The 19,532-nt window shown below is 41.5% G+C and overlaps 3 protein-coding genes across 4 annotated transcripts; 1 reads left to right on the top strand and 2 right to left on the bottom strand.

Annotated features, from left to right (window-relative positions):
- Positions 1-176: 176 nt before the first annotated feature.
- Positions 177-8,237, bottom strand: usp49 (ubiquitin specific peptidase 49). Of its 2 annotated transcripts, none has more exons than XM_030050680.1 (7): positions 8,100-8,237; positions 6,152-6,271; positions 4,412-5,877; positions 3,923-4,130; positions 2,469-2,577; positions 2,067-2,272; positions 177-1,962 (listed from the first exon to the last, which is right to left on the bottom strand). In XM_030050680.1, the coding sequence occupies exons 3-7, from the start codon at positions 5,810-5,812 to the stop codon at positions 1,859-1,861; spliced, it is 2,028 nt and encodes a 675-aa protein (XP_029906540.1). In that variant the 5' UTR covers positions 5,813-5,877; positions 6,152-6,271; positions 8,100-8,237; the 3' UTR covers positions 177-1,858. The 2 variants fall into 2 exon arrangements, with proteins under 2 accessions (XP_029906540.1, XP_029906539.1); XM_030050679.1 differs by having other exon boundaries at positions 8,091-8,234.
- Positions 8,238-8,969: 732 nt separating this feature from the next.
- med20 (mediator complex subunit 20) lies at positions 8,970-11,230 on the bottom strand. Its single transcript, XM_030050758.1, has 4 exons — positions 11,160-11,230; positions 10,780-10,925; positions 9,715-9,968; positions 8,970-9,617 (listed from the first exon to the last, which is right to left on the bottom strand). The coding sequence occupies exons 1-4, from the start codon at positions 11,171-11,173 to the stop codon at positions 9,396-9,398; spliced, it is 636 nt and encodes a 211-aa protein (XP_029906618.1). The 5' UTR covers positions 11,174-11,230; the 3' UTR covers positions 8,970-9,395.
- Positions 11,231-11,446: 216 nt separating this feature from the next.
- Positions 11,447-18,726, top strand: bysl (bystin-like). Its single transcript, XM_030050713.1, has 7 exons — positions 11,447-11,862; positions 13,406-13,562; positions 13,679-13,817; positions 15,376-15,509; positions 15,639-15,799; positions 17,400-17,502; positions 17,917-18,726. Exons 1-7 carry the CDS (start codon positions 11,595-11,597, stop codon positions 18,269-18,271), a joined length of 1,317 nt encoding a protein of 438 aa, XP_029906573.1. The 5' UTR covers positions 11,447-11,594; the 3' UTR covers positions 18,272-18,726.
- The last annotated feature ends 806 nt before the right edge of the window (positions 18,727-19,532 follow it).

The raw sequence follows: 19,532 nt of genomic DNA, 5'->3' as shown, positions 1-19,532 counted from the left end.
TTTGTGACACTCTGCTGGATTCTGCCTAATGAAGCAAAAATACCAGAAAATTATCTTTAGGTAATGATGTTGGGGAGTTCATACAGCATACCAATTACTTCCCTCCCTACAGACACATATGATGTTGCTACTAAATGTGTTGAGAAGCTAAAAATGTACAAAAGCACATAGTTCCATTTTGTTTTGTCTTTAATAATTACTGTCAGGCAAAACCCATATGACCATTACATTTATGACAGGTATTCTTACAGTACAAGACAAAACTCAAGGAGATCAGAGCCAGTGGCAGGGCCGTACCTGACCACTAAAAAGTAAGACATTCATCGTCATTAGATTGTTCCAACTTTTACATGGAGTTCACAAATGAATTTTGCATTTGACTCATATCAAACACAGCAACAGTTTTTCTTGATTACCTAGCAAATTCTAAAGACCTTGATAGAAACAGCAGAGTAGAAAAAAAACATTGTATAACAAGCAGAAGAATTCCTGATTTTATCTTAATTTCCTGTCAAGATGTAAGATGTACAATATATTGCTTTCAGGTGCACAACTCGAATAAAATGGGTGCCCCAAGTCTCCCAAAAACACATTCTTCAGTATCGCAGTCTGCCCTTTCACTCATTTTTGATCTCCTGAAGTTCAACAGAGGTGCAATTACTCCAACCTGGGCCCAGACTAGTCTAACCATTAAACTGGAGGGGGTAAAGGGGGAGGGGGGAGCTGCCATGGAAAGGGGCTAAAAGATGAACAATCACAAAGATAGGACCAACAACGTTAGCCCCTCCTCAAAAGTGCAGCTTTCCATCAATAAAGCGTCTGAAACTCAGACTTTTTTTCTTATTTTTCACGGAAATGAAACATAAAAAATGTATTTCTGTTCATCATGACAGTCAAGACCAGGGCCTCAAGCCTAAGACACAGTATTCAGTCACAGCAGTACAATTGAGGAGAGGACATCATGAAATACAAATGACACAGGGATGAGTACTAAAATGTCCTTGGCTGACACTTAACAAGAATTAAAAAAGCCCAACAGGAGGCAACATGGATTCTGGAATGTAGTCCGTACTATCGCTAAATTTAGCCAGCCATACTGAGGCTCCTATCCTAATCCAAACCGTTTCCATCGAGTGGAACTATGCAATGATGTCAAAAGATGCACAATATCCCCTAAAAACGTAGTTAACTGGGATCAAATGGATAGTTTTATATATAAGACATATACGCAATCATTGACCAACATTATTGCACTCCCTTGTAGTGTAAAATGTTTCACACTCCAGAATCAATGTTGCCTGTCGATGTAAAATGTCCTCTTGCTCTCACAGGAATGCGCCCGGTTGTCTCCAGACTCAACAGATAAGAGCCTGATTGTTTTTAAGAGCCTGGACATACAACTTGGTGCAGGCGAAGAGAAGAGCTGGACCTGCTCCCACAGTCTTCAGGCCACAGATCCTTATGTCAGTCTAAGTCTCACAGGCCTTGGCTGAGACACCTGTGGCCTCATTTATGAAACGTTCTTAGATACAACCAGATAGGAGACAGGGATGTTGATGTCCTATAAGCAGAACCTGACGTCCATCATTTCAGTAATAATGAGCGCTTTAGCAGCATACCAAAAGGCATGCGTCCTATTATTTTCATTGCTTTTCTCAACTGGATTATGTTCTAATATTTTCTGTTACGCCATGACTACGTAGTATGGCTGCCCTACTGCCCTCATTGTCTTTTTTTTTTTTTTTTTCAAAATTCTTTCAAGTGGTTGTTTAATGAAATCTAGCCAAACATCAAAGAACATTTTCATAAATGCAGCCCTGGGTGATTGTGTTGAGGTCGACATCACAGAGAGAGGGGCCTAGGCGGACCTCTGGGTATAGAAGAGAATATAGGCCTGAGTGTTGCACACTTCCTCCACACTGCAAACGTTCATCTCAGAGTCATTACAGTGGACCCAGAAACCTGAGGACACAGAGATAAATCCAAAGAGTTAAACGTGGCACACACACACTCAATGAAACCCAGACACTACAGGTTGATTTCAAAAAGTCCATCGTGTTCCTCACCTCCTTCTGTATTGTAGCAGTATGCGGTGTAGTGCCCTGAGCCAAAGCCTTTACCATGATGCATAACTACAGCAGACAGGTCGTAGGTGTAGCCCCCTCTATGGACAGAGTGACCTGAGCCTGTGCAGCAGTAGGGTTTGATGTTCAGAACCTGGTCAAAGGCCACATGGACGCCTATCTTTTCTCTATGGTTCCGCCCAGACCATCTGCCACACAACAGAGGCTAGTTAGTGTCACTGTGATTCAGTAGGCTTATCAAAAAAAAATTATGTTCCTGAAGTTAAATACCTCTGCCTGAACAAACAAACGTACAAACAAATGTATAATTTAGTAGTTCTGGCTTTCTCAAGGGGTGGTAGATGATCAAAATGATGTTGATTGACAGCCTGCTGAGGAACTTGCCTGAAGCGTTTGAGGTGCAGCCGTAGAACCTGAGGTAAACGGTAGATCAGAAGCTGCTTACATGCCTCTGACAGAACTAAGGGTTTGTGGGATGTTTTCCGTCTTCTTTCTGGCATTGTAAAACAATGAAACAATAAGTTATTATGTAGATCAAATCTGAGGCAAATTGTGGATGTTAGGTTTTGCAAATAGGATACAAAACAGCCAAAAAATGTGCATTTTTGCAGATTTCCAGTTCTAGTGCCTAGTTTGTAAGATGTTTGCTGCTCTAAAAGTGGGGCAACATTCTCCATTTAGCCAACCACAAGCCATTGTTCACTCCCTGTCCACAATCATTGGTAGAGACAAAGGCACAGTGCCACAGTTTATGGTTAGCTAAGTGAACAGTGTTAGCCTTCTGCTGGGAGCCCTGAAGGAAGTGACTGCTTGTCAGCTGACACTTAAGGAATAAAAGTCCCTTGTGGCTGGATGTCACAAGTGACTCAAAAAGCTGAATCTGAATTAAGAAAACTGAATTTGAAATTTCAGGCCACTGCATTCAATTAAATTTGTGCCTGACAAGTATTTATTATTATTATTATTATTATTATTATTAAATGGTCTAATACAAGCATGACAAATTCAAACATATGCATTCATTCGTTTTTCCCTAAAGCAAAAATCCTGTATCTTTGTTTGACTGAACTTCTTTTAAATGAGAATGTTTGACCAGTTTTAGGAACTGTACCAGTGAGAAATCTGTATTTCAGACCTGAATACATGCCTGTGTAATTGCTTATCATCTTGAGTAATCATAGTGCGATGATATTGTGATACCAATACACAGTTCTGTTGTCTAAATTGATAAGTAAGCAGTACTTAAAACTTACAAAATGAGGTGAGACACTTTGAGAGAACTGTTTAACACCACACTTAACATTACTATGCAGTTCAATGTGATGAACATTAAACTGATTGAACATGTAATTTGGCATGTTGCGATATCAGAATTTTAAAAAAGTCCTTATAATTATTGTGATATTTATTTCCACCATGTCACCCAACATATATGGCTTAAAAACTGCATTTAAAACTTGAATTACATTTTTTTAAAACAGCTGCACTGTAATTCTTTTCAAGCATAGCACACTGAATTAATACAATAAATCTTATTTTCCCTGCTGTGGTAGACCTCTCTCTCTCTTTTTTTCCTGCTTTATTTGACAGTCACAGTGGAGAGAGACAGGAAAGGCAGGGGAGAGAGAGGGGATGACATGGAGTAAATGGCCTGAGGTCGGATCTGAACCCAGGAGGTTGCGATCAGGACTCAGCCTCAACAAGTGGTACGCGCTCTTTTCCGGTGAGCTACTGGGGTGCTGCAGTAGCCCTTTCTTAATGGAAGTGAAATTGAAATTTCTAACATAAATTCAAAACCAGATTGCAGAGCTTTTCATCACATTTAGCACTGTACTAACTGTTGCAGTGGTTGCAGGCATAGATGCTGCCTTCAAGGGCCTCTGTCTCCGTAAACTTGGCGAGCATCTCAGTGAGGGTACAACTGCGCTGGTAAGCTGCAGAGCCTGAGCCTTTGTCTATGCTGTGATAACGCTCTGGAAATTCCAGAGACAGATCCCAGAATGGCTCAACTGTGTTGGACTTGTGCTTACAGGACAGACAGGTCACCTATAAAAAAGCATAAGGAGGAAAAGGCAAAAAATAGTTTTCACACAATCAGCAACAGGTCAAACTCACATACACTACAGTAATGAGTAGGTGTGATGTTGAATTTGATGAACCCCAAGTCTAGGACTTTAGATATTAATCTTGTTGGCTGTCCAAAAACAATGCAAACATCCCATTCCTTTCTGCTAAACTCAAAACGCACCGGCTATGGGATATTTAAAGTGCTACAGTGCTAAGATGTGCTAAATAACAGTGTGGCACACATTTGAAGAAGGTCTTACCTGGCTGAGTAGCTGCCCATGAAAAATGGTGTTGAGAACCTTTAGCACTTGCTTGGAAAGTTTCCTCTGGGTGATGGGGATGACTATCCTGCGTTTGGATCCCTCTGTCTCCAGCTCCTGCTGCACCTTGTCCAGCAGCTCACACAGGAACTCCTGGGCATCCTGCTGGTCATACCCACGGAAAGCTGGGATCAGGTTCCACACAGAGTGCAGCATGGCGAAGGGAGACACCAAAGACCATCGGCCTGACCACATGACCCTGAAAAGTGTATGCAACTCATGGCACAGAGACATCTGCTGGCGGGTAGAGCAGCGAGACTCCTTGGGTTGGACCAGCTCTGCAGCATGCAGTGAAGGGGGGGCGCTTTCTCTTTTGCCCACTGGCAAATCCATGCAGCCTGTCTTACCCATGCGTCCAAGAGGGCACCCTGACAGAGCTGCACTGCCACTGCTGACAACACCTTTCACTCCCTGGGAGTGATTGGTCTTGGCCAGCAGCTCCTCAGTCTCACACAAGTCTAAAGTGAGAAAACACTCCCTGAATTTCTGCAGGTGGCTCAACACCTGCAATATAGAGTTCATGTAGCACGTGTTCCCCAAGTTGCGCAGACCAGTGACACCTGGGGCAAGTCTCCTGCGTGTATGAGTTGAGTAGTACCTCCTCAGTTTACCAGCTCTGCCATTCTGAGGAGTCTTACGGGACAGGGTTAGAAGAGGAGGCTTCTTGGGAGGAGGAGGTAGGCGTTCTGGAGGGTCACGAAATTTGCGAGGAATGAGTGTGATGGTTGAACGCGGCGCCTGAGTAAGGAGCCTAGCACTCTTTCTGGGAGGAACATTGCTAAGCTCTTCCATTAGTCTCTTTTTCACTTCCTTCTTTTGTCGTCTAGCTTCCTCCTTTTCTTCCTCGAGTTTCTGCTCACGCTGACTCTGCAGTTCATGGTGTTTGCTCATCCACCTGCGAAGCATCTTGCCCAGGAGCGTTTTCCTCCTGTGCCGCAAGGCCAACTGCATGGCAGGCTGTGGCCCGCCTTCCCCGACCCATGGGGTGCCCTCTCCACCTGCAGAGGAGCGTAGTGAGCGTCTACCTGGGCTGCGAACGGTAGAGAGAGCCCCTCTGAGGAGTTTGAGGTCTCCCTCTGCATTATCATTGAGTACATAGTCTCCACAGGCAAAGCAGAACACATCCAGCTCCCGCACCTCCATAGCTAGTGGGTGGTGCGACTCCTGAAAGTGTTTCAGTGAGTGCTCCTCCATAAAACGTCCACAGGCCACATGGGAACACTTGAGGCAGGCCCACACTGAATCGGTGGTGCTGCAGTCCACACAGCGCCATTTTTGTGGATTGAGTATGGAATGGTCGTGGCCAAGACGAAGGCGCCCCACGTGCTTACAGCGATCCATCTCTCCAGATACACATGTGGCCTCAGTAGTAGGACACAAGTCCCAGAGCCAAGCAGCAACTCATTCTGGAGTAAAATATATGGGGAAGGAAAAAAAAAATCAGATTTTTGCTGCAGAATAAACAGACTGATCTATTCATGTTGCTTGTGACTAAAATACTTAAGTTCAATTTCACTTTTGGTTAAACTAGCATACCATCAGAGTGACAAAGTCATTTCAAAAACTAAAACATAAAAACATTCTAAAAGCATTGCATAAAGTCTGTGCATAGGGAATTATTGATATTCACTTGGTAAGTAAACACTGTACTGTGTGTTAAATAGAAATTAACATACTTACTGTTAAACCTGTTTGACTGATCAGATTTGGGACAATACATCACTACATCTGCTATGAACTTAATGACATTCAGCCTGATCAGCCATGCCCACTGTCCTCACAGACATTCACAGGACCATCCTGAAAAACAGAGGTAAAATTAGGTCAAGATTATTGTTGAGCCTTGATCAATTACACCCAAATAGTTTCTCATTAAATGCAGGCAAGACAAAACTGACAACAAAAAAAATGAAAATACAAATACACTGATTCAAATAATGGAAACTGGGAAATGATAGCTTGTCATCTCCCTTTTTTACTTCAGATTTAACAGTTTACTGAGAAAGTTTCAGAGGACCCTGTTTCAACGCATGTATTGTTTGCAACAGAAAAAAAGAAAAGTAAAGGTTTAGGCTTTTTTGTTTGATAATTTAGCTAATAACTAGCAATAATTCACCTGGATGACCATATAGCACCAAATACCAAGCTAGCAGAAATTCTGAATTGAAAGTGTACCTGAACTTTGCTTTTCTGATGTCGACTTTATAATGTCTTAAGCAAAAGTCCATACAGAATGGCTATGGAGTCCAAGAGATTTATTAAAACCTAAGCAAACCTTGGAAACTGGATGTGATGCCAAACACAAACTACAAAAGGTATTTTTTTTAGTTTAAACTGGAGGTATTCATTTTGATTGTAGAGATGACTACTACAAAGCAGGCTGATATGCTGTGTTCAGAAAAAGTTTCTATCCCTTGATGGAAAAAATATATAATTAATACTGGGAGCAGATCCTTTTACAGACTATCAGTGTTCTCATTCACACAGCTGACGTGTAATGGAAACAAATGGAAGTGGTAAAATGTGGTAATTTCTTTTCACCAGCCTAGAGGGCCATGCAGTTGCGTTCCACAGGAGTTCATGCGTGGACAATTAATGTTTGAAGTTTGACTGTCAATGCAGTGTCCAGTGAAGTGATTATACCTTTATCATTGCATCTATTTTGGCATGGCAACACTTTTCGCAAGATCGTTAGCCACTACATTCCCACGCTGAAATTTTTATATGGACACGAAAGGCATCCTGGCGATTTAAATTCATATAAAAAAGTCCATATTCCCTGTCGGTCCGCGGGTCGCAGTGCTGGTGCTGTGAAGCAGGCCATTCTTCTATCTGGATGTATTTTACAGCAGCCAGCACTTTTCAAGCTACACTTGTATTTTGAAGACAACATGAACTTGCAAGCCGGGTGCAAGTGCTTTACTGTTGCACGTCTTCACTGCACAACGCTATCTTGCGCTATTCACATCGCAGCTAACTGTAACTCACTTAATATTTGACGTTGTTGTTTTATGTCAACGTTACCATGCCTAATGTTATCTTCATCTGGTTTTTAAAACACCAGATGTCTAGCTCAGGCTGTCTGGCTGCCCATGCTATGCTAAGCTACCCCACCATCACCATTTTCAGTCAGAACAAAGAACAGTCAGAGAGCCACTCTCTAGGAACATTCAACAACTTTGTTGGTTTGAGGCAGCCCTGCAAGCGGCAAGTTAGCTAACACCGCTAACCGCTTGGTACAGCGCCGCTGCAGAAGGCTACCAATCACTTAGCCTGTCGAGTTTTGTGCGACTTGCCTGGTAACATACTTTATTTAACAGCCAGAACCCGCTTCCCACCAGTGAGCTAACGTTAATGTTATTAGCTTGCCACAATAGCCAGCTAACGCTACGTGGCTAGCGCGTTTACTGAGGACAATCGAAGTTAACGTTACTGTTGTTGGTTGCTAACTAACGTTATATAGCTTAGCTGGCTAGCTAATTGCGCTGCTAATGCGAATAAAAAAAACTTGCCGGTGACATTCACAACGGGAAGCGGGTTGAGGAAATGTACAATATCACTAGCAGTATTTGTGTTCATACATTTATAACATGAGATACTGAAAGATAGCTAACGTTACCATCCCCACCATCGTTTGCACGGTGCACTCGGAGCTGATTGTTGTCCTCCTCACTCACTCAGATTGAACAACCGAACTCTCACTCCGAGCCCAGAGCCTTCTGATTGGACCGACGCGGAGCGGCCGGCTCTGATTGGCCGACCAACAGGCAGCAGGGTGGACGCTCACCGGCCTGCGGGACCTCTGCACACCGCTATTATCTGCGTGTGTGCGGTCCAACCACCCACCATGACCACAATGAAACTGTAACACACCTGAACATTCACTTTTTACGTTACCTTCACATTTGCTAACATTTTTTTTATTGTTATTTTTATCAGTTGGGGTCAATTTGGCCCCGGCAGTTTAAACCTCTAGAAAATGATTATAATAAACATTGTTAACCAAGTTTATGTGTCTTGTTCACCACCTAAATAGCCCTTTAAATATAACAATCTTCCCAACTCACACCCCTTTTACACATCAAAATCTCTCCCAAACGTCACATTAACTATAAGTGGTTCTCATACTATTACAGGTATGGTTATGTTAGGTGAGGGCCCTAAAGCAGAAGGAAGATTTTTTTTTTTTTTTTAAATTGACCGCAAAGAAACACAGATGCATTGAAAACATGTCATCATGTTAATGTTATATTTACTTATTTTCCCATTAAATTAGGGAAAGTCATGAAATATGAACCAAAAAGTTATGTTAATCATGTATTTAGAGGCATTAAACAGTGAATGGGGTCAAATGGATAATAGAGTTAAACGTCTTTGATTCGTTTTGTCACCATGACACTTATCTTATTCAAAGCTTTATTAATTAAATTACACAAGCCTTGTAACCCCCCCCCCCCCCCCCCCCCCAAAAAAAAAAAAAAAAACACACACACACATCCCGCTTCTGCAAAGTTTATATTTATAACAATCCTAAGATATAAACAGTAAAGCTATCAGGCCAGCATTATCTGATGTAACATTATTTGACAGATTACAATTTATGTTTACATCACAACTACACAGAGCGGACACCTGATACTGGGGGCTGAGATACTTCTACAGATCTGTCTGTACAGTATAATTATAAACAGAGTGTCAGTCAGGTCAGAAATAGACATGAAATTTGGCGACTGTTCTCCATGTTGTCTTGTTTGTGTAAGACACTTTTGTCTAAAAAGGTAAGATGCAGTGTCGACTCTCCAAAGACGGCGATAAAAACCTGGGGTTGCAATAAATTCCTGGATACCTTGTTCATCCATAGAACCAGAATCGAGATGCACCAACACAAACGTTACAAGTCCTCTCTCCTGTTGTCAGTGACACCTCAACGCACGTTGCTTCCTGGGATCTGCAGTTTACGGAGTTTGTTGAACAACTCAAGGTACTGAGTCATGGTGTCAACACAGTCTGCTGGTGCATAAAGGCCCTCAGGCTTGGTGGCAAACACAGACGGCAGCTCGGGGACATTCGAGCCAAGGAAGGACTGCATGAACTCCTTCATTAAGTTCCAGCAGTCCCCTGGCACCACGCAGGGACAGTACTCCACCTGAAGACACGCAAATGGGTTGTTACACAGGAAAGGTACACACAGAGACAGTGGGAAATGTCTCTTCTCTCTCTCATTTGTTTATTATCACACCTACCTCCACTGATATACCTCTGGCACTGGAGTTCATTGTCACAGTACCAACTTTGACCAGAAAGTCACAATAGCGGTATCGTGAACCGCGGCACTCCACCTTGTGGCCCTTGGCATTCTGGAAGTGGCTTTTCAGCTTCACCATGAGAACGTCAAAGTTGCCGTCTGCTGTAAGGCAGGGCCCCCCTTCGAACAGGGCGAGGCAGCTCAGGGGCGTCTCAGAGTTGTGCATCACGTACAGCAGCTTGGTGGGCTGGCCTGTAAGGGTGGCAAAAGACTGATTCACTGAAGTATCACGATTCCTTTTTTTTTTTAAGCGACTATTTTAATTACTGAATTCATTTAAAGTAAAGATTGGCACCATATGAAACTAGACAACTTAAGGAATCCGTTGGTAGTAGGTTGTTGGCAAAGTAAGGCTAAATTCTGGCGAGCAAACTAGAATTTTCAGAGGGGTGCCTTGACCTCTGACATCAAGATATCTGAATGAAAATGGGTTCAATGGGCAGCCGCAGGACTTCCCTTTGAAGACATGCCCATCTCATGCTAATCCCATGCAGTTTTTCTGGGTGCAGTACAAATGTATGTATATACTAAAATGGTGTATTTCTGCAAACTGGGGCCTAAACAGTCTTGCATAAATACATAAATTGGGTTTGACTGCAAAGCTGAGACTGTGAGATTGTGGCTTCAATGAGTCCACCTTTATTCATGTGTGATGACATTAGCTCCCATTGTATCTATTTGACTGTAATGAGACCATTTTTTGAAACTGTATAAAATGTCCCATTGTGACCTTTAAGATGAAACTTCACATGCACAAACTAGAGGATAATTCAAAAAACAAAAATTGCAATAAATCGTAATATCAAATCGCAATACTTGTAGAATTGCAATACATATCGAATCGGCAAGTATCGTGATAGTATCGAATCAAGAGATAAGGCAGTCAATATGAAGGTAATGCAGCTGTTTTGTTGTTCATGCACAAACCAAATTCATGTGTACATTAACCAAGATCAATGCAAAACTGATATGACTGATTAAAAAACAGACAACTGTGCATTACCGCTGACATTCCCTGTTGCATGGTATGTTTCACAGTCCACACAAAAGCTGCCCTGCTTCACGGCGCCCAGCTGCTCCAGCTTCTTGTGCAGGATGTCCACTGTCTGCTGTACACTCTTCCCCTCTGCCACGGGCACCTGGCACACACTACAACAACCATCATGTCACTAACATCAAGCATAACAGAGACAACAAAGTGAAATGTGCTTAGGAAGTTAGTGGCAATGGCTTTGTTTGCTACATAGCGGCGCAGTGTTGCCCGGCACTAGCAGTATATTTAAGATAAAGAGCCTGGTGTGTGGCTGTGCAAAAACAACACATTGCTGTTATATGATGTCTATTGCATGGTGGAAAACAAAACAGCCAAGTAGTTAATCTCACCAAGTAACCCCCATTGATTTTAGCCGCCAGTCACCGTGCTTATTTCCGAGTGACGGCCCCGAGTTGAATACTTCCGGTTGAAACAATCAATTGTCTTCCGGTAACATATTGGATCTTTAAAAAAAAAAAAAAAGACATGCATTTTTGAGAATTCACTGTGCTTGATGCTCTTGTAAAACTCAACTGCTTATGCAAACAAAAATAACCAATATTTTTAGGCGTGTGTAAATGGTTTGAATGCCGTATCTTCGTGTATGTGAAGTTTTATATTGATCACATGACCTACATACGTCACATCCCTCATGCAGGACGACCGCACGTGTATCCAGATAGTACAGTCGTCTGTTTACTGAAATTGGAAGGGTTAGATATTAGCCTCTCACATGCCAAAACAGAAAACACACACATTGTAGTGACTTTGTAGAACTCGCAGTGATGCCGAAAGTGAAAAAGTCAAAAGGCGGAGGCGGCGGAGAGAAGAGCGGAGGAATGGTCGCACTTGCTGACCAAATCCTGCAAGGGGACATGGTGCGGGCACACGGCCGGGTGAAGAGCAAGGACAGCCGGGGAGAGAGTGAGGACAGCTACGTGGACGAGCGTCTGTCGCGGAAGATTTTGGAGCAAGCCCGGATCCAGCAAGAGGAACTTCAGACAGAATATGGCTTGGCACCTGAGAAGAAGAAAGCTCCGGTCACTGTTCTCGGTAGGCTAATGACAGCCAAACCTCAGCGTTACTCTGTTGTCGATAGTTATTTATGGACCTTCTGAGTTATTATAGTTATAAACCTGTAATAAAATGGTCAAAAAACCCTCCAAAATAACACATTAGGAGGCCAAGACCTTGATGAACACTAGAAAAATTCATGCTGTGATTTTTGGTATCAAACACTTTTTACATTTGGAGATTTCTGTAAGGAATTATTTTTTTGGCGATTGGATGGTCGAGCATTCTGTTTTGGAAATTGCTCAGAAACTCCCCATTTATTGTCAGTATACGTGGAAAGCCATACATCGTCTGAATTCTCTGGGTTTCTAGTTTGTGGTTGTAAAGTTGCTTGAGGCTGTGATTATTCTAGAGGTCACAGTAGGATATTTTCCACGGTGATGTCAATTTTCAAAAAATAGTTGCACTACAATGAAATGGCTACGGTGGGAAATAACTTCATCACACATGAATGAAATTGGGCTCAGTGAATCCACAAGGTGTTTAGGCCCCAATATGTACAAATACACCATTTTAGAATAGGCCAAAATAACACATTTGTACTGAATGCAAAATCCTGCATGGTTGCCACAAACTGCAGGGGATTAGTATAAGATGGGTATGTCTGTAAAGGTGAGACCTGTTGGTGCCCATTGAACCCATTTTCATTCAGATACCATGAGGTCAGAGGTCAAGGGACCACTTTGAAAATAGCCATGTCAGTTTATCCCTTGCCAAATTTTAGCCAAACTTTGAATTTGAAGCATGACGTACTTGGCATCAGTTGATTCCTTGGGTTGTCCAGTTTCATGTTATACTGGTATCTTCACTCTAGCTTTAAAACTGAGCGCTGTACAGCTGCTGAACGGCAGTAAGGGGTAGGTGCTGCTCACATAAAAAGAAAGTTTAACATTTGTAATCAGCCATGCATTTTTTGTGCATGCCCCAAATTCAATTAAGCAATTAGCATTTTTAATGTGACCTTGTTTATCAGAAAACATACGAGCTGTGTACAAGATGTCTTATAATCTGTTGTTGTTTACGGAGTCCTTAGTGTCCACCCCTCAATTCAGCCTACATCTAGTACACTAAGCAGCATTTTTAAATATTAAATTCAATTAACATATCTTCGAATTGTTTCAGCTATTATTGCCAAAACAAAACTTTCACCAAAACAACGTAGTAGACAGTGAGAGCCATTTTTATTTGATTTTATTATATTTGAACTAAAGTACTTCACATGGTCAGTCCAAGAAGTCACAACCATGCCCAGCAGCACTGGCCGTATTTTTGGGAAAGTAAAATGTAACGCACCCATGTCACTGATTTGGAATACATGCTTTCTGAACAAAGTCAGGAATATTTGACCAAAGAGCAGGACACACATAGTTGGTGTAAAACTTAACCAAAAGACTCTAGCATGGAGGTTTGCATTTCTACAGAGTGTGTTTTACTCGTATTGCATAGTGCTGTGATTGGGCTTTGTTTGAAAAGCTAGTTTTGTCCAGGCTGATATTCTTCTCTGTAACTGACCAAACTCTAGGGTCCAGCACTCAGGATGCAGACTCAGATGAGGAGTGGCCAGCACTGGGAGAAGGCAGTGCTGAGGACGGGGACGCCAGCTGTGAAACTGAAGTTGTAGTTGACCCAGAGGATGAGAAGGCCATGGAGATGTTCATGAATAAGAATCCTCCAATGAGGCAAGATGTAGCACAACCCTGACCATCTTCTCAAGACAGCCGTTGGCTTTTTAACATAGATTGTGCTTTTGTTAGCTCTCTTTTTCTCATTCATCTTGTTTTTCTCTTTGTTGCAGACGGACATTAGCAGACATTATTATGGACAAGATAACCGAGAAGCAGACTGAGGTGGGGACAGTGATGTCAGAGGTGTCGGGGCGGCCCATGCCCCAGCTAGACCCCAGGATCATTGAAGTGTACAGAGGTGTCAGCAAGGTCAGTTATGTCAATTGTAGCAAAATGCAGATCCATACCTATAAGGATCCTCATTGATACAAATTGAAAACTAGTATTAGAAAAAGAAAGGTGAACACTGTCTATCACTGAAAGCTGATTTATGACTCTGTTTCAAACTGTTGCCATAGCTACAGTATGCTGTAGTTGTCTACAGCAGTGAAATTGTTTTTATTCTGTTGGTGAGTTTGTGTGCAGATCACTGAAACACTAGACAGCAGTGTCTGTTTTTTTATTAATTCCATGCTTACAAAGCACAGATAAAAATGAAGGCATTCATGTTTACATTCTTTCCTTCATACACGAGTGTCCAAACCCATGTTTTGAGATTTGCTTCACTATACAGTTAGAACTGGGTATCTTAGTAATTTGGGGACAAGGTGTCAATTTTGTGAAACTCCTCAGCTTCCTTCTTTGAACAGCATAAATTAATCATCAACAGAACCGCCAAGGAGATCAGTCATAGTTCTTTTGTCACCCTACACCCAGTTGCTTTTTTTGATAAGTGGGCTATGTGGGAACTACAGACACCTCCTGCATAGCCTTAGAAAGCATACAGGTGCTTTATAGAGGCTGAGGTAAGAAGGGGTATTTAAGATTGGATATAGTGAAGCTACAGATGCATGAGCAATCATATGGCAAAACCAACATAAAATGTCTTAGTAAGGTGCTGGCCCACCATGACCTGCCAGAACAGATTCAGTACTCCATGGCACAGATTCTCCACGTGCCTGGAAGTGGAGGGAGCACCATTCTTCCAAAAGATATTCCCTCATTTTGATGATGGAGGTGCACAGTGCTCAGGATAGAAATGTTTCATCACAGACTAAAGGTGATCACTCAGAATAACTTTGTATTGATTCGCTGTGACCCTGTAGTGTTCTCTTGAACACTACAGGGTCACAGCAAGTGTTCTCTTGAACACTACAGGGTCACAGCAAGTGCACGCCACGCGTGCACTTGCCCACTTGTCCAGAATATGATGAAGGGTGACTCATCAGACTTTGTTCCCACATCTCTGGAGAGCAGTTCCTATGGTTTTTGCACCAGTGAACTCTCAAATACCCATTTGTCTTTGTAATGAGGGCTTTTATGTTCTCTAGCCCTATTATAATATAATCCCTCTCTGTGTACAGCATCTTTTGGAAGCATGGTGTTCCCTCCACTTCCACAGACTTGGAGAATCTGTGCCAAGGAGTACTTAAGTCCATGTGCTGAGGCAGTGCAGTGTGGCTGAATCGAAGAGAATCACTGCACAAAATATTTAATTCATGCTTTGACTTTGGGCCACTACAGTCAGAAATTCACTGAGCTACCCCCTGGTGTTTGGATGAACCAAACACAAACCTAGAAGTGGCTGAATGCTTGTGTGACTTCTACTGTATTGCCTGATATCTGAGTGTGCACTACATATTTCTAATGCAGAGCTTCTGGTGTCAGCACAGATTCCTCTGTATGTGCAAAAAAATCCTGACACAAACAAGAATTCAGCAAGGGTTCGATTCCGCAGAATTAAAAAAAATCATCACTTTTGTTTCAGGTTCTGTCAAAATATCGCAGCGGTAAATTGCCAAAGGCTTTCAAAATTATTCCTGCACTGTCAAACTGGGAGCAAGTTCTGTATTTGACTGAACCTGAAAGCTGGACTGCTGCTGCCATGTATCAGGCAACAAGGTCAGTCATCAGATGCTTTAGTTGTGATTTTTTTACACTGAAAGAATTATCATTATATTTACAGTATATATTTCACAGTTAATATTGATATAACACATGTAAGAGAATACTTTATGTTTTTTGGTGTAGAATCTTCTCGTCCAATCTGAAGGAGCGAATGGCCCAGCGGTTTTACAACTTGGTGCTGCTGCCCCGAGTCCGGGATGACATTGCAGAGTACAAACGACTCAACTTTCATTTGTACAGCGCCCTGAAGAAGGCCCTGTTCAAACCAGGGGCGTGGTTTAAAGGTATGAACAGAAACTTGCTGTATCAGTGAGGAGAATTTAAGCTCACTTGAAATAAAATAATTTCTTAGAGAATGATTTGGCACATGTTGGATTTTACATTCTGATTTACCGAGTAGTCACTAATTGTGTAGTTTCTTTTCACCATCTTTAATGTTTATTGTGTGGATGTAAAATAATTATTAGAGGAAATGTTTTTCACAGCCTGGGTTTGATATGATGGCTCAGTTGGTAACACTGTGATGTCAAAGCAACAAGGTCCCGGGTTTGATTCCTGGCTCTGGCCCTTTTTTGCGTGCCCTCTTTGTGCTTGCACAGTCCAATGACACTGCATCAGTGCACTGGATCGATCTATCTGTCTATCTGTCTATCCATCTAGCTGTCTGTCTATCTATCTGTCTGTCTCTCTATTTGTCTTACTCTATACATCTGTCTATCTGTCTCTCTGTCTGGCTGTCTAAGAAGGTCCATGAAACAGTTCACATTAAAGGAGGTCAGGGCCATCTTACCCCCACCACCACCAATAAGTCTGGAATTAATTTGGGCTCGTGATTGTCATTTGTGAAAATAATGTTTCATTTTCCAGCTCAGTTAGTTCACAAATTGTCCCTTTCTTTGATGGGACTCTTCTCTCCAAACACCCTGCAGCCAAAACCCTTTCATTTGAAAACTGCAAGTGCGAGACAGCACCACTGAGAGGCAGTGTTGGTTAAATATGTACATACATGGGAAAAAAGGAGATGAGCTACCATGAGAGGAGTGCATTTTTCATCACTTTTCATTATTTTCCACTATTACAACTCATTTAATTCATTAATGAAATCCTGTATTTATTTAATGACAGTGATTGATTAGTGAGGCAAGGATGCTCATTTTTAAGGCATATTTTATATGATGCATCCATTGTAGGCTCTGACACAATGGATGAATTCATCTACAGAAAATGCACACTTTCCAATTAGGAGGCAGGGTTATGTGTATTGTGGAGCCAAATATAAATGCAAAATTAATTGAGCACAAAAGTAGACCTAATTAAAAGCCCACCATAGATAATTTCATTTATGGAACTGCACAATGATAATGCAGTAACAGTCAGGAAAATTAAATACTTAATACCGTTTGAGTGGAAAATTTTCCCGTCTATTCCTCAGCATCACAGTTGTGCTTCATGGTTTTGTTTTGTTGCATGAATGGATGTTCATTCATGTTTTTTTCCATAGGAATTTGTTATGCAATCATTAGTCATTCCAATATTTTAGACCCTCAGCACACAAAACAAAGTGTTGAGTAACTACGGAAGAAAGCACGTAACTAATTGGCAAGGAGAGGCAAAAGGATCAAAACTGAGGCAAAAATCAGTAGAGAAGACATTGACATAAGGTAATAATGAATCAAGAAATTATCTAATAAATTGATAACGCTATGATAAATACTCTCAGTGAAGTTAAATATTAGTCATGTTTGCTTTAGTTAAAATATTGTCTTCCTCATGCTCTGTTAACACTTGGTGAGTATGTTTTTGTCACATAATATCTTTGAGTGTTTTTGGTATGTGAGCATATGCAATAAAGAGTCATTAGAGGTTTATCTGATGTTTTTGTAGGTATACTGATCCCACTCTGTGAATCAGGGACATGCACCCTAAGGGAGGCCATCATCATTGGAAGCATACTCACAAAGTGCTCAATCCCTGTGCTGCACTCCAGGTAAGGAGAGAGAAAAAACAGGAGAACTGGCATGCTCATCTTCAAAATTCCTGAAGACTGGAACAGGCACCGACCCAAGAAACAGCAGACTTACAAATAAAGCTGTCAGCATTCACAGCTGTCATTCAAGGGCTGAAACATGTCTGTTATCTTTGCTGCTGTGTAGATAAAAATGAATATACATTTATTTGTGGGTGCTGACAGCTTTAAGGGGAGAGAAGAATGAATGTTGTTTGTCAGTTATTAGATTTCATATTAAATAGATCTAGGTAGTAGCTTCTTGTCATCCAGGGCTTTTGATTGTGTTTTGCAGAAAACTTTTAACAGTTATTTTCACATTTGTTAATGCTAGGGGATAGGTTTGTTCTATTGAAACATTGTGTTAAATTGATCATCTTCTTTCCACTGTTGCAGTGCTGCCATGCTTAAATTGGCAGAGATGGAGTACAACGGTGCCAACAGCATTTTTCTGCGTCTCTTGCTTGACAAGAAATACGCCCTTCCATTCCGTGTCCTGGATGCCTTGGTGGCTCACTTCCTGTCCTTCCGCAGTGAGAAACGCGTCCTTCCTGTTCTGTGGCATCAGAGTTTGCTTACTCTGGCCCAGCGCTACAAGGCTGACCTCGCCTCTGAACAGAAGGCAGCCCTGCTGGAGCTGCTGAAGATACAAACACACCCTCAGATCTCTGCAGAGATTCGCCGCGAGCTACAAAACTCTGAGTCGCGCGATCTTGAAACCGCTGTGCCTGTTACTGTATTTATGGACTGAGTATTTAGTTGAGACAGGCACAGCATCCCCCTTGTCTGATGCAAATGCTTCTGGTGTCTTCAACAAATTAAAGGCTGTGCAGATTTTTTTTTTTAAAATCTAGCCTTCATCATATGGATGCTTTCTATTCTATAAAATCATAAATTCCAAGTTTATAGTGACTCATTTCAGCAGCCACAATTTTGTTTTCCACTTGGATTTGACTGCATTTAAAAGGAAATGCAAATCAAGAGCCTCTAGTTGCATATTATGAAGCTCATAACTGTTAGAATGCAGTGTTTGCTTTCTGTAATAGATCCAAAAGCAGCTTCATCATTTTGAAGCAGCAGAGAAGTTATTTGGATTTTAAACAACAGTTATGTAGAGATAATTTGTTTCTTTCAATAATATGTGCCCAGTTGGTATTATTGTTTAATACAAACACACAAGAAAAATAAAAATAATTTTGGTTTGAACTGTAATACCTGCTGTATCTGTGACACGCAAACACTGTAGGCATGTTCCTGTGTGTGGAGAGGTCATGAACGTGTGTTACCATGGCGACCTGTCAGGGCAGAGTACAGACGACATGTTTTTTAGAAGGCCATGTAAGTAGACCAGGACAAGGGTGAGAGGTGACCACATTGGGAAAAAACAAACAAAAAGTCAGTCCAGAGATATTCCACCTGCAGGAATATCTGAGGCCACCCCCAAGTGGCGATGTAGAGCTAGATGAAGGCCAATGAGACTTTCAGATATCAGCTGTCAAAATTATCAAGAGCTATGTGTGCACATATAAATATGGATAGATGGATACAGATTTTTTTTATGTACATTACTTTAAGTTATCAAATGGTGGCTGCGTGAATGATTCAGGGATTTTTTTCACCCTCTGGTTTCACAACCAGTCAAAAACACCACACTCAGTTCCAGTGGAAATTTCCTTAAATGGCCATAATTTTACAAACTTCAAATTCAAGTCAGTCTATACTTATGCCTGCTTTAAATGTTGACAGTGTAACTGTGACAATAATAATACAGTTATTCATAAATATTTGAGAGGTAGAGATCATTCTATATCATTTAGTACAGAAGCCTTAAGAGGCCACACAGTCATACTTTTTAGTTACTTCGTTTTCCCGTGATGAGTTAATTTGTTTTCTTGAGATCTTCAGTTATTTGTCATATTGATCTATATCGAAATACCAAATGCTGTTCTCCCAAGATAACAGGAAATTTTCTTGAGCTGTCGAGATAATGGAAATTTGTTTTCCTGAGATTG

Source organism: Myripristis murdjan, chromosome 5 (genome assembly GCF_902150065.1).
Source record: "Myripristis murdjan chromosome 5, fMyrMur1.1, whole genome shotgun sequence".
In the NCBI taxonomy this organism is placed as follows: domain Eukaryota; kingdom Metazoa; phylum Chordata; class Actinopteri; order Holocentriformes; family Holocentridae; genus Myripristis; species Myripristis murdjan.
The sequence above is the reverse complement of the archived record's forward strand: the minus strand, read 5'-3'. Positions and strand labels throughout refer to the sequence as shown.

Bases quoted from the DNA above. Each gene is read 5' to 3' on its own strand.
- med20 (XM_030050758.1), bottom strand. The intron at 9,969-10,779 runs GTAATGCACAGT...CCACCCTTACAG, and splicing joins TGCAACAGGGAATGTCAGCG to GCCAGCCCACCAAGCTGCTG. The intron at 9,618-9,714 runs GTAGGTGTGATA...GCGTGTCTTCAG, and splicing joins CCAGAGGTATATCAGTGGAG to GTGGAGTACTGTCCCTGCGT.
- bysl (XM_030050713.1), top strand. From the start codon at position 11,595: ATGCCGAAAGTGAAAAAGTCAAAAGGCGGAGGCGGCGGAGAGAAGAGC. The intron at 11,863-13,405 runs GTAGGCTAATGA...ACCAAACTCTAG, and splicing joins AGCTCCGGTCACTGTTCTCG to GGTCCAGCACTCAGGATGCA. The intron at 13,818-15,375 runs GTCAGTTATGTC...CTTTTGTTTCAG, and splicing joins TGTACAGAGGTGTCAGCAAG to GTTCTGTCAAAATATCGCAG.
- usp49 (XM_030050680.1), bottom strand. From the start codon at position 5,812: ATGGATCGCTGTAAGCACGTGGGGCGCCTTCGTCTTGGCCACGACCAT. The intron at 4,131-4,411 runs GTAAGACCTTCT...GCTTTTTTATAG, and splicing joins ATGGGCAGCTACTCAGCCAG to GTGACCTGTCTGTCCTGTAA. The intron at 1,963-2,066 runs GTGAGGAACACG...CTGTGTCCTCAG, and splicing joins CTGCTACAATACAGAAGGAG to GTTTCTGGGTCCACTGTAAT.